General features: G+C 41.3%; 1 protein-coding gene across 1 annotated transcript in view; it reads right to left on the minus strand.

The window, feature by feature from the left end:
* Positions 1-14192, minus strand: part of rsrc1 (arginine/serine-rich coiled-coil 1) — a 111604-nt gene that overhangs the window by 10549 nt on the left and 86863 nt on the right. Inside the window, exon 8 of the mRNA XM_058634030.1 lies at positions 705-811. Coding sequence (XP_058490013.1) covers positions 705-811 — 107 coding nt within the window. The remainder of the gene's footprint in view (positions 1-704; positions 812-14192) is intronic.

Raw genomic sequence — 14192 nt, forward strand, 5'->3', positions numbered from 1 at the left:
CTCTAAACAAACTTGATTGGATGTACAGCAGGAGATCTCTGTAGCTGTGAATAATGAAAGCTGCTGCCTGACTTCATCGAGTAAAGTTGAGGGAAATATTCGAGAATGAGGCTTTAAACTCAAAGAAAGGGAAGGCCTAGTCTACTGTGTGTGTAGTGTGCAATCTGCACAATCTGTCCTGGCCAGGACACATTGTCTCTGCCCGGTCCAAGCTGCGGCCACATGGGCGTTGACCTTTGTCAGACTCAGCAAGGCGCGTCCCACAAGTCTGTAGGTTCACTGTCACATGTTGTCATCTATCGTTTCAAACCAGCCATGAGCCCCAGCAAATCTAATACCTGCTCCTTCAGAGACAGCAACATTTCAATAATGACTTCTGTGTTTTGTCTGCATCTGCACAACCAGAGGGGGAGAAAGAAAGAGAGAAAGAAAAAGAGGGGGAGGAAGAGAGGGAGAAAAAGCGGATGGCTGTTGCCTGGTGTGGCTTTTGTGTGGGTGCTGCCGCTTTGGAAGAGAGCGAACACTGGAGCGTCTGATGAAACTGTCTCAGGTTGGAACAAACGGCACTGAATGGGAATGTTTGATTTGGTCTGGGCTGTCTCTGGACAGACGGCACAGCATTGCAGAGAGGGAAATTCAATAAGAGACAGAGTGAAAAGATCCAGAGAGTGAGGGCCAGCGGGAGACGGAGAGACAGAACGCACCTTTATATCATCCCTGGATGATTTGAAAGCCTGAGGAACAAAGGAATCACTCTCAATGGCCTCTATGTCCTTTATCCTTCGCACTTGCTCCTCCAGAGAAGTTCCCTCTGAAACACATGTTACACAGACAGGAGCTTTGAGCAAAAGCATGCACAGTACACACACACACACAAACACAGACACACACAGAGGGTTGCTCGTTCCCTGTCATGTTATGAAAAGCACCAGATTTCATTTGGCCTGGGCTTAGTTGATTGCATGTTCTCTCTTTTTTGTAATTCTCTATGACACTTACAATATAAAATATTTGATGTTCTCCTATTTGTATTTCGCCTCCATGAAAAAAAGGACTCTTGTGAAGGCAAGGGCATAGAATAAGTACAAAAGGTAAATGGAAAAAATACTAACAGGATAATAGCCAGACAGTGAATTACACTCAGATAATGCATTTTAAAATAATCAGAATATGAACGCAAACTCACTGCAAAGGAATTTCATTATGGAGACTAAATGTAATTAGGTTTCATACAGTTTTCATGTATCAGAAAGTATTTTGCGCTGGCTGGGGCACTCAAACAAAAAGACAGAAAGGGTTTCCAGTAAATTACTCTGGGATATAAACACATCAGAATTCTGCATATCAGATAATAACTCATTTCAAGAATTCAAGAGCAGTCTTCATAGCGTAGGAGGGCAAAAATAGGTGTGCCAGGAAAGTTAGCAACAAGAAAAAAAGAAGAAAAAAAGAAGACAGTCTGAATGCTCCTATTATTCTCAGGCTGTCAATCTTTCTACTGATCAGTCAATATTCATCCCTCTCTCCCCCATCCATCCATCCTCTCCTGCACTCTCCCATCTCTCTATCTGTCAATCTAGCAGACATCCATGTTTCTCTGCTACACTGATGTAGGCTGTGTCATGAAAACAAGCACACTCACATGCACAGAAAGAGAGAGTGAGAGAACAGCAGCATACAAGTACTCCCACATGTGCATGTGTTTGCAAACTTACATACTTTACACTCACGCTGATGCCTCATATAAATCTGTATATCAGCACGCACGCACGCAAGTGCACACAAACACACACACAAGGACCGGGCGATACTGTTTAAGTTAAAAATGTAATCATGACAGTGATAATGATGATATTTCAAACTGAATTTCAAAATAAAAGCACATGTTTTACATGGTACAATATACTATTCACATTAAGCAAAATAAACATGTTATTAAGATGCTAAATTAAATTATATATATATATGTATAAAATGGACAAATTAAATAGATACAATAAAAATTTGGAAATTCTGCATGCATGGTAAACTGTAAGTAAAAATCACCATCTGTCTTCCCTTTTTTTTACTTCAATGACTTCATTCAACAATCTCAGGTGCAGCTGTATGCCCATTTTGTATGTAGGTTTTGTTTTCTATTTTTCTAAAAAGTTTACAAAGTGAAAATAAAATATAAAAAAAAAACATGTCACCAAAAAAAGTATATATTATTTAATGTTGGGGAAACATGGCGTCATCACGCAGCTATATTGTTTATATATTGCAAAACAGAATTTTCTAATCACATAAGAAATGATCTGAACTGGCATTGCAGTGAACAATATGATATGGCACATATACACACAAACTTAGAAATAATTAATTTCCTAGCACCTGCACCTTAACCATCACAACTAATTACCAAGTATTTCCCAGTTTTTAATAAATTTCTACTTTTGGTGTAAATAAAGTGAGTCTATATATCTATGTAATTATTAATCCATCCCTAACCTTAACACTAAAAAAGCACTTCACCCAAATTTCCCATCACTTCCTATGATCTGTTGGTCCTCACAGACACATACATACAAGTACACCCACGCAACTGGAGTTAATAGAAGGAATTAATTCAATCCATTAGCAGCTAAAGAACGGGTGTCACAACAGATCTTCATGGCCTTGGTGTTTAATGAATAAATGAATATTTGTTCCGGTTTTCAAAGCAGTGCCTCATGAGCACACACACACAGACATACACACATTTAGAGTTCATAACAGCACTCAAACAATCTCGATTTTTGATTTGAATGCAATGCAGACGTGGACAACTGAGCGACATGTGGAATTAAGCCTTCCTATGTGACAGACTCTGAGCTTGTCAAGCGTGAAGATGTGAGCAGAGGCGCATTTCTGAGTGGCTCCAAAAATAGTCATTATCTTCACTGTGCTGGTAGATGAAGTCTGCACAACACTGTCCCTAATATCCTCCTGAAGACGGTGGTCTGTCCTTCATATCACCATCACCTGCACTCACGGCACTGCTGCATGAACCTGCAAGTGTTTGACTAAAAACTAAAGCCTTTTAGTTTGTAAGTTTTTCAGTTTTTCGTCAGATAGTGGCACATAACATGTACAACAGAATGCAGTGTGTTACGTTAACTGCTACACTAAGCTGCCACTGCTAATAATACATTCAGACCAGGTAGAAAATAAAGTGGTTTTAAGCTTTGCCTACCCAGTGTTGTAAGAAAATAAAATGCTGGGCTAAATCAAGCCCCTCAAAACGGGACACAGCACAAACGCGAGCCCTCAAAAATTAACATTCTTCAACTGAAACTGAAAAATAACCCTGATAACTGGCAACTCTGCTCCTTTTAGATGGTTCTGCTCATCAAGCTGGTAGAAATATTAGTAATGTGGGGGAGAGAACAGAGATCAATCTCCACCCCTAACAGTTCATTGGCTTTTTTATAATGACCCCTCCCTTGCTTTGCATTTAGCGTGAACGTCCTACATAAAGAGCTGCCACACAAACAGTATCCACTCACACACACCCCATATCTGCTCGCATATCCTTGGCAGGCCCGTCTGTTGCTGGGCTGTCCGTATGCATTGCAGGGATCCATTAAGACCTCAGACTTTTTGACAAACACATTATTGGTAGATAAAATGACTTCCATATGCTGTTTGTCAGATGTCAGCAGGAAAAGATATGTATTTCATGAAAAAATCAAGAATAATGGACTTTGAGTGTGGGCATTGCGAGCTTAGCAGCAGACAAAAATCAATACTCTCGCCGAGCGAGTGCACTCTGCAGCATGGAGAGGTCAAAGTTGATATTTAATATTGACACATTATCTGGCAAATTAATTTAACAGGTTGACTGAATTGTCACCGCATTTGGAACACTTCTCCGTCAGTGATGAGGGGCAGATAAAGTGAAAGATGAGACGGAAAAATGGCAGAGAGCAAGACGGAAAGGAGAAAAGAATCAAACATCGACTTGATTAAATATATATATTATTTATACACATGTTGTTTGGATTAGATTATCTCACTTGAGTCAGGACGCTGAGATTAAATATCAAGATATACTGTAGGAAACTCAATCAATAAACTTGTATTGCAACAAGAATGGTCCTGCGTTGGACAGGAAATCTGTCCAGGGTGTCCCCCACCTTTCACCCTATGTCAGCTGGGATTGGCTCCGAGCCGCGACCCTCGTGTGGAGGATAAAGCAGTAGAAAATGGATGGATGCAACAAGAATAATGGATCCTGACGGAGCAATGTTAACATTAATGCTTGTGTCCTTGCATGTTTACGCCTGCATGCGCGTATGTGTGTGAGTGTGTGAGTCACTTGCCATGTCATTACTGAAATTAGTTGGACAGACAGCGGTGCTGATGAGAGCCTCAGAATCAATAGGCTATTGTTCTCTCTAAATACCTGTTTGTCCACTTCATTGATTAAGACCAGAAGACGGGGAGAGAAAATCAAACCAGCCAATAGAAACAGATTTCAGCTCATCTCCTTCAGCCTTGAAGATGAGAGCGTTGTTCACCAGTTACACGTCGCTGGCAGAAGAGGGAGCTGTTCAACAACACAAACTAGCACACAGGCCTAGGGCTGTGGCAGTGTTGTCTTTGTAAACTTGACTTTGGTCTACTGTTTGTCAATCAAGAGCAGCCGAGCTGAATATATTGCCGCCACTGATTAATTCCAGTAATTGAGTGCACTAGCGTGCCAACTAAATTACTGCAGCACTTGTGTGGAGAAAAATAAATAAAAGAAAAATGAACTGCTTGTTTTATTGAGGTCTCGCAAATTTAGGCAAATCTTTGACAGTGTTATAGAATTATATGGCACACATTTAATGAATGTATTAAATAAATGAGTAGCAAAGAAAAGGCAAACTGTGCTGCTGTATTAATGTCGGTTAGTGTGACTCTGGCACAGCGAGTACAAGAAATATCTGTCACAGCTCATGTCAGAATAACGGTGACTCCGGCTTAATGTGACTTTTTTAAATCAAGTAATACGTTTGATTGAAAGAGGAAGATAACAATTAAAAGATTTGTTGTGTATTTGTGTGCTTTTGTCAGTGCAGCACCGCCATACTCCTGCAAACGACACAGACCACAAACACAAGGACAAACATTCAGAGTTTTCTATTCCATGTCAAGCTTTCACATGGACTAACAGAATCTCCTGGTATCCCAGGTTTCAGTAATGTGTCTTCCCCTCCCCTCTGCCCTCCACCGCAGCAACGATGTGTAATTCAATGCTCAATTTAGGCCCGTCTCTGTGGAGATTTTTTTTGCCTGCTAATTGATAGAAATTAAGCCATTAATCAAGCCACTAGCCATCATTCAACCCAGAGAAGATGAATACAAACTTTCATAATAACCACCTTCCCCATTTTAGCCCTCATTAGCATTAATTTTTAATGTAATTATGCTATTCTTTTACACTGAGCTCATAAATTACTGCTCTTTTGTTGCTGGCTGGCCTTGTAAAATCCAAAGCAATGCTTTGTAGTCTGATCTTTAAGGCAATTACTGGCTTCTTCACTCTTTTATCTCAGTGCATTTCCAATAACCTGCTCTCTAATGATTTATCTCCGCAGAACCCCCCCAACCCCCACCCTCTCCCGTCTACACCAGCGGCCAACTGCCCCGGTGCCAGCATCCGCCTCCAATCCCCCCCTTCCGCCCACATTCTCCCCATCATCTTACAGTAGCCACAGACACATGAGGGATGCACACAAACACACGCACCAATGTTTGCCTCCACCAACTTAACAACATGAACACACATACATGAGTGTATATAATGTGTGTGTGCATGTGTAACTTTGTTTACTATCTCCTTTGGTCATTTTTCTGCTCGTCCTTCATTAGTGAATATCCAGCTCCAGAAATGGTGACAACACCTGGGGAAAGCCAAGGTAAGAAATTGATACTCCATCTCATCCTCTCTCTTGGCCAGTCTCCTGTGGGTCTTACCTGTAGGCAAACTGCTCTTGTTTATGTAACCCCTTAGCACAATAAATAAACACACACACACATGCATGCACACACACTCACAGAGCTTGGCATCAAACAGCTGAGTTAAGCTTAGCAGGACTGTGTGCTAGGGGCGATAGAAGGGCGCCAGTCTGGCCCTGTTCTCAGCAGCAGCATCCCGGCTGCATCAAAGTCTTTACTGTACGATTCTCCAGGCCCAAACAACAGGCTGCTCCAACGCATGCCTGGGAATTGGACTCAACAACAACAGAAAAAAAATAATAATATCTGACAATAGGTTACTTATTTAAATCGAACTAATGAGATTTCATTATCAGCACCAAATGACTCTGTGAGGCATTCTGTTATGCAGATGAGGATTTCAGTTTGCAGCAAATAAATTAAGAAGCCTAATGTGTGTGTGAATGTTGCTACAAATGAGATATTTTGTTGATATAACAGAGAAGTTAACGGCGGCTGTTGTGCTCAAGCCCAGAACCATGGAGTAACTTAGAAAGGTGTCTGGTGTGGGCCTTGGTTAGATAATACTTCTAGACGGTATTGATTAGTAGCTGCTGACAGGTTCTGATGTCAGCCCTGGAAATGCATCAAGTGGCTAATGAGCAGCTATTAGGCCCATCGATTTGCTGATTTCAATTGATAGCTAGCAGGCCAAAGCGGCATGTCAATATTTGCATAACTAATACCCTGCAGCTTTAGGTATTGGAAAATGAGACCTCACTGAGTAAGAAAAGGAAAGTGATAGAACAGAGCAAAGGAAATGCACACAGGTAGCGGGGAGATGATCATAATGACAGCAGACAAAAGGAGCCCAGGAACCCCGAAATATGGAAACAAGCAGAAAACACCTGGACTGTCAGAACCATCTACATGCCCAACACAGCAAAGCAGCCACCTGTTTCCTCTCCCATATGTGTGAAGGATGCAAACCACCAATCACATCATTGCAACAATGACAAGATGTGACGCCGATGCTCGCCTGACGCCAGTGGCAGCCTGGGTCAACAGGTCACACAAAATGAGGGGAAATTCTGACAGGCTGAGCCAGATGTCCTGGGTGTGTCCCCAAGGAGTGTGTGTGTGTGTGAGTGTGTGTTTGTCAGTGCATGTGTGAGCGAGGCGATGTCCAGTGACAGAGCAGGTGGCTAAGCCAGTCTAATGTGCATTCCCTAAAGACCCCCCCCCCCCCCCCCCCCCCAAATAAATGTATATAAAAGCCACCTTCCTGAAAAAACACACATGTCTCTTAAACCAATGTCTTCCAACAATGCACCTTCCACAGACACACACATACACACAGGCCAAGTGATCCCCTGTGGTGATCACCTTGTTATCATGGTGTCAACTGCTCTCTGTGGAGTTTACCGTCCTGTTGACTCCTGGCAATGTCACCAGCAGACTGTCACACATCACTAATGCTCAGGTGTCTCCCTGAAACAATCAGGCCCATAGTTTCTCAACGGAACGTAATGAGAAAAAACATATAGAATCACATGCTTTGGGGAAAATGGGCAGTGTGGCGTTTACTATCATTTGACCTGAGCAGATATGCTCTGTGATATGTTTATGTGATATCTTATGCGATATCTATTTAGCATCAGGAAATGAAGAGCAGCTGGTGCCTGAAGTGTCACACACACACACGCGCTCGGCCAGTGTCTCCTAGTGATAGTGATCTCTTGCTCTCCAGTCAATAAAGGCCTGAATGATGAATTAAAAACCCAAACAACTTGCTAATGACAGGATGACATGGCAGCCACGCGGCAGGCTCAGCTATCTCCTTCCACATCTCCTCTCTTTCCCTGTGACGACTCACCACTCCACTCTCTCCCGTCATTCAAACCGGTTTTGCACGTCCTCACCTTGACTGATCCTGGTTCGACTGTAACCACAGCAGATTCATTCACATTCTGCGATCAAATGCACGTGTTTCGCCTCTTTAGGCGTCCGTCATCATGAAATCATGGCGATGACTTACCGAATGTCCTCAGTCTGTTGTTTCGGCAGACTGCGATTGTTTGATTCTGCCATCAAAGCAGCTCTGCCATTATTTGTTTACTCACACGTGGGCCATGCAAACCTGAGACATAACTGATGATGCAACTCACATGATATGTTTCTGGTTTTCGAATGCACGGTTTGCATTTACTTGTAATTGGCTCAGATGGAGAATTTAACCATTCGTCAGTGGATGACAGGTTTATTGTTGCCCTGCTAACACTGCACCCATTGCGGGTATGAATAATGCATTCATTTCTAAAAACAAAGGTCTACCTTTCAGCAACAATTGTTTAAAAGCATCTACTGTACTGTATCAACTATTTGTCAGAAATTCTAGGTAAGATTCGACTGCTCCTGCTGACCTGACAGCACGATGCTAACTGCAAACTAGAACCAGGTGTTTCCTTGTGTGTGTGTGTGTGTGCGTGTGTGTGTGCGTGTGCGTGTGCGTGCATACGTGTGAGAGAGAGAGACAGAGAGACAGAGCAGTATGAGTGTTTGCTGATGTCCTGTGCCTGGGCAGTGTCACAGAATCTCATTAAATAGTGAAGCTTTCACAGGCTGAGTGGTGAGATCTTCAAGATCACAGCCACTTTCTCTGTCTGAGAGTTTGAAAGGAGACTTCTGGCATTTCTGAAATGATGTCTTAAATTTAGTTTCCTTATACTTTATTACATGATGTAATTTTCTGCTTGGGTTAGTCTTTCGGGATCTTGTCAGCATGTTACAAGAAGAATAAATCAGTAGAATGTCACTTTAGGTAGAGGATAAACCTTGGCATTTTAAAATGTTTACGTAGATACTTGTCAGTAACGGCTCATTATTACCGCCATCAGTGAGGTTATGTTTTGGTCACATTTGACTGTCTGCGAGCAGGACAACTCGAAAAGAAGAAGACAACATGGAGGAAGAAATTATTAGATTTTGGTGGTGATACAAATATTTTTTTTTTTGTGAAGGTTGTGAGAGAGCAGTTTGCACCCGACCCTCTCTCAGGGCACTCTCTTTTTCTAATTCTACAAATAATATTGAAGTACACCTTTTAGTTATAGAAATAAAGACAAGTGCTTTAAATAAGATAATGGATAAGTGTAAAAAAAATGCATATATAGGAACATACATCTTAAATGTCTCATGTATTCAACTGTAAGTGCTCAGTATGATAAGAGCATGGCTGTCTGTGAGAGTCAAGGAGCTCTTTATTAAGCACAGCGCTGTTTTAGTGTGATTAGAATACAGAGTCCTGCCCTGCCCTTTACCAGAAATAACAAGCATTTGACAGAATTAACCTGAAATTGAACTAGGCTGTGTGCATGTGCGATTGAGTGTGTGTGCAGGAGAAAGTGCAGTGGTCTCCGTTTTCCGATCCCAGGCTGGTCAGCAGCTCTTTTATGAACTCTATAATTAGAAAAACACCAAGCAACTAATTACTTAATTGGAGCAAGGTCTTTAAATTGAAAGTGATGTAATCTGAATCCAGGAAATGGGTGCTTGATTCTCACAAACACTAACACATGACTACACACAAACAGGCACACACACACACACACGCACCTCATGACCTACAGTCCTCCTGACAAGCAACCATCAAGAAACCAACTCTTTCCCTTTAGTTGGGTTGTAATAGATTATCTCTTCTACTCTGCTGACAGTGTGTGTCTGTGTGTGTGTGTGTGTGTATATGTGTATATGTGTATATGTGTATATGTGTATATGTATGTGTATAAGTTTAGGACTAAAATTTTAATTGTGGTTAGGTTGGGCATTAACTGGTTATGGTTAAGGTTAGGGATAGTGCTTTGTTTAGGCCGTCCAAATGAATGGAAGTCAATTTGTTGTCCCAAGAAGAATAGCTGTGCAAATCTATGTGTGTATGTGTGTTAGTGATGAAGAAAAAGGGGGTAGGGAGAGAGGTGGTCTGCTACAAACTGTATTAGTAAAGGTCATGGCCGTGTGTGTGTGTTTTTGAGTAGTAATTAATAAGTCAAATGTCCCCCAAACCCTCCTCCTTCTCTGACCTCAGTTGTAGACTAATAAGCTTGGAACTGCGTAATATATTATCCTTCGTTTTTTCCTCATGCATTCTGCCTTATTGGAGGAAATCATGCGAAAAATAACTAAAACCAGAATGACATTATCATTTACATGTAAATCAAAATTCCTTAGAGTAGATTGTTTTCCCTCATGGCCTAAATTGCAGGAAGGAAATGAATAGTTGACCAGTCACTCCTGTGATGTTTGATTTCTTTCAGCTGTAGTGGTGTATTAGTGTGTGTGTAAATGTATGTGTATGTAAAAAGCAATGCTATATGCCTAGGTCACTAATTGCGACTAATTATTATTAGTTTCATTGTTTTTTTATTGACATTCATCAAAAATTCAATGCAACTAATCTGCCCTAATCCACACACGCAACTCTACCAAGAAACATGCAACACCATTCTGACGTCCAGCAAAATAAACCTTAAAGGAGGCTACCACATTACCAGAGACACCCAGGATGCCAGCACTTTGGCCTGCAACAGCCAGTGAGTCTCATAACTGCAGTCTGACAACAATAAACACACGGCTGCTGCGTCTGATCATATCCAGACATACAGTGATATCCATTAGTCTGAATAATGTGTATGTGTTTGTGTGTGTACATTCAAGACAAGTGACAAACTACTGCTTTACTAATTTATATTATAATATAGTATTATGCAGTCGTTTCAGAGTTGTTTATGACAAACAACTAAATATAAACCAATATTTTATTTTCCAAACATTATTATTATTAATAATATTATTTGTATTTGTAATTACATTTCCAACAAATCTGCCTGATACTATCCTCAAGCGAGGGAAAAAATCAGCCTGGTGACTCAACACACAGTTGCTGAATTGTACATTGGTCTAAAGGCAGTAGGTTAATTGATAAGGTGAACCCGAGAAACGATTCCCAATCACAGAGGGTAAAAGGGTACTGTCAATCATGTGTCCACTTGACCTGAGAGAACACAGGTTGAAACTGCAGTCGATTCTTGTGTAATCCGGCCTATGGCAGAGATATTTTAGCTTATACAGATTATTAAGATATCTGCTCCATAGCTGCAGAAGGGACAGCCACACCACGCAGCATCAGCATCCCATTACCCCCGGCACAACATAGGGTCGCACGAGGTTAGCAGAATTCGGCATTCGCCTCCACTTGTTCAGGGCACTAGCAGCTCCTACTAGGACAGGGGGTCACCTGATCACTTTGCTGAGACGTTTCCGAGTGAGAAAGTGGGGAAGCAAGAGGTAGGGAGGAAAAAAAATCAACCTTAAATTTGCAGTGATGAAAAATCAATAAAGCAGTAATTGCTTGGCTTATCACCTTGCAATGAAACAAATTGGGAAGCGAAGGAAGGCAAGGGAGAGGGGCTGGCGTCCATGTTTCACACCAGGTTTTTTTTGGCTGCAGCATGTGGAGCTGAGCAAAGCACGGGAGAAAGCGAGGAGAGGAGTTTGGGCTTCAGTGGGCCAAGGCAAGAAAGAAAAAAAAAAGGTCTCCTCGTGATAATTAAATCTTCTCACACTGATTTTCTGCCAAATTTATTTCCCCAGGGACCATAACTGTGATTTAGTGCTTACAAGCCTTGCATAACTAATCATTTCAATGTGGGGGGAACCACAAACCTGAATGAATAGGGAGGAGAGAGGCTAAAATAAAAAGAGATGGGGAGACTAAATCAGTGGCACTATTCATATCTAAATCAATTATTGCGGCAGGACAACAATCAGAAATGAGGGAGGAGTGTTCTTCTGTAAGATTCTGTTTGAAACAGACTTTAAAAATGAAGATGTAATTGACTGTCATTGCGCTCTCTTTTAAACTTCCAATGTGGTGCTATGTGGGCAGAAAACATCCTTTAATTCCTGGAACAAATAGAACCCATGAAGCCAATGAAGTGTCGGTTCAATATTCCTTTGACTGTTCCTGGCATGATTGTGTTGAACATAATAACACAACAAATAAGGCCATTTATCTGAAGTAACGACAGGAGATGGGGCTAACTCCACTAATCAATACGGAATCAATACAAACCAGATTTTCTTACATCAAAATCACTGAGACAGATCTTCCTTCAGTGCAGAGTGCACAAGAGCAATACAGCGTCTCCCTCGAGTCCTAAGGTAGATCATATAACCGGTGGAAAGAACACAGTTTTATAAAACAGTATTATGGTCTACACTGAGTGACAATGCTGGGAACTATAATTATAGCTTGGTATAATTCTGACACTCTCCTTATTGAATCTTCATGTTTTAGTTAATGTGATGAGATCAATGACACCAGATCATTCGTGTTTACCAGCGGATGAATTTCACCGCTTGTCCTTCAAGTGGCAGCTTGAGCGGTGCTGATGGTGCTCGGCGAGGTAGTGTGGCACGCCACACCATGGCCTCAGTAATTAAAACATTTAAAGCAAAGCCAGCCCCTCTGTGCTCCCAGGGTGTGATATGAGGGTCACGCGCCTGTAGATTCTAATTTGCGCACCATTTGTATTCATGACAGGCACGTGCTAAATATTTAACAGCAGCCCGGCAGGAGTTTTGTATTGTTAGGCTTTCCAGGTCAAATAATTTGATTTCAAGGCAGATTACATTAAGCGTCAATGTCCAAGCCACCACTCTCACTTGCCTCTCATTTCCTGTCTTTTATTACAACTAAGATAGGCCACAACTGAAGGTATATGGCTTTGGGTTATACAAGAGCTTGTTATCCATGGATTAGTTATCATTTTCAATTAGAAAAGGGATCACATCATTTATTACAGATCCACACACCCACAGAGGCACCGCACATGGACGCTTGCATGCAAAACGGAAATTTCAGCTGACTGACAAATTGTTGAGCGGAGCGTGTAATCACACCTACCAAGAGAAATATTATTTCACACAAATGATGAAGGGGCACATCCACCATTAATGATAATTGATTGTCCTTCACTACCGCTTGTAGGGATTTGTGTTCACACTCACTGTCTTTTTCCTTATGTTGAACAAGTTCGGCAAGGAACCAAATCCATTTTGTTTCAGACGAGGCCCTGGTGATGATTGACAACAGGGCTAGTTAAACGGTGATGAGGCGTTAATGGATGCTAGGTCCAGGAAGTAAAAAGGGGGTTGGAGATGGAGGGGGCATGCAGCTGAATATTTAATGGTCATATAATTCCTGAACACAGACACACACACAGACAGGTACACACCCAACCCGTGACCTGTCCTACACACTGCGTAATTAGGGAAACAGTCCTTTCGTTTAACTGCCAAAGAGCAAACGGTAGGTATATATTCCCATAATGATATGGGTTAAAGAGCTATTATACGTCTCATTAAAATATATGATCTCCCAATCTGGTGGTGGTTTGAGGTAATGAGAAAAGAGCAGCACAGAGTGTAAAATACCATCTGCAGCAATAGACAAGTGTCAAATCCATAACTACATAACTCTGCGTGCCAGAGAGTGTCTGCACAAAAGATGTCTCCAGTGTCTCATAAACAACACACAGGACCCAAAATATTGCCACAACAGTGTTTCATATGCGCGTTACAGCGAGCAGCGTGTGTGAGTGAGTGGAAATAAAGTGGGGTTATGAAGCACTTGACACCAGTTTTAAAGCAAAATATGAGTCGAGTGACATCAAGAAAAGCAGGATTTAAGTCATATATATGACAAACTGAACTTCACGTGTAAAGCCGCATAGACGCAGGTATATGGAAGGTGTAACGGACACATTTTCTTTTCATTTTTTACATAATTTTTAACTTCTCGTCATAAAACTTTTTCATGTGTACTTGACTGGCTTTGATATTCTCGGAACTGCCTACTGTACTTCTGGACTAAATTTGTTACTCAATGAAATAATACGAAACTAAGTGCTCGGGATGAACTTGAAACTGTATTAAAATAAATGATAAATTATTTAGTGGATCAAATGAAAATTAATCGGGATCTCTTCTAAAAATCAATTTGAGGCTTTAATGCTTTTTCCTTGTCATAAATCTCTGATTTATTTTGGATGTGTAAGTTTAGGTCAGGAAGAGATTTATACTTTTGTTAATTTGATATTTGGTTAATTGTCCAGAATACATTACTGACACCCACACTCTGCCCATATATGTGGCCTTCAGTAAAGTAGCAGCTGACACTATGGTGC

The sequence above is a fragment of the Solea solea genome, chromosome 7, assembly GCF_958295425.1.
Source record: "Solea solea chromosome 7, fSolSol10.1, whole genome shotgun sequence".
NCBI classification, from domain to species: domain Eukaryota; kingdom Metazoa; phylum Chordata; class Actinopteri; order Pleuronectiformes; family Soleidae; genus Solea; species Solea solea.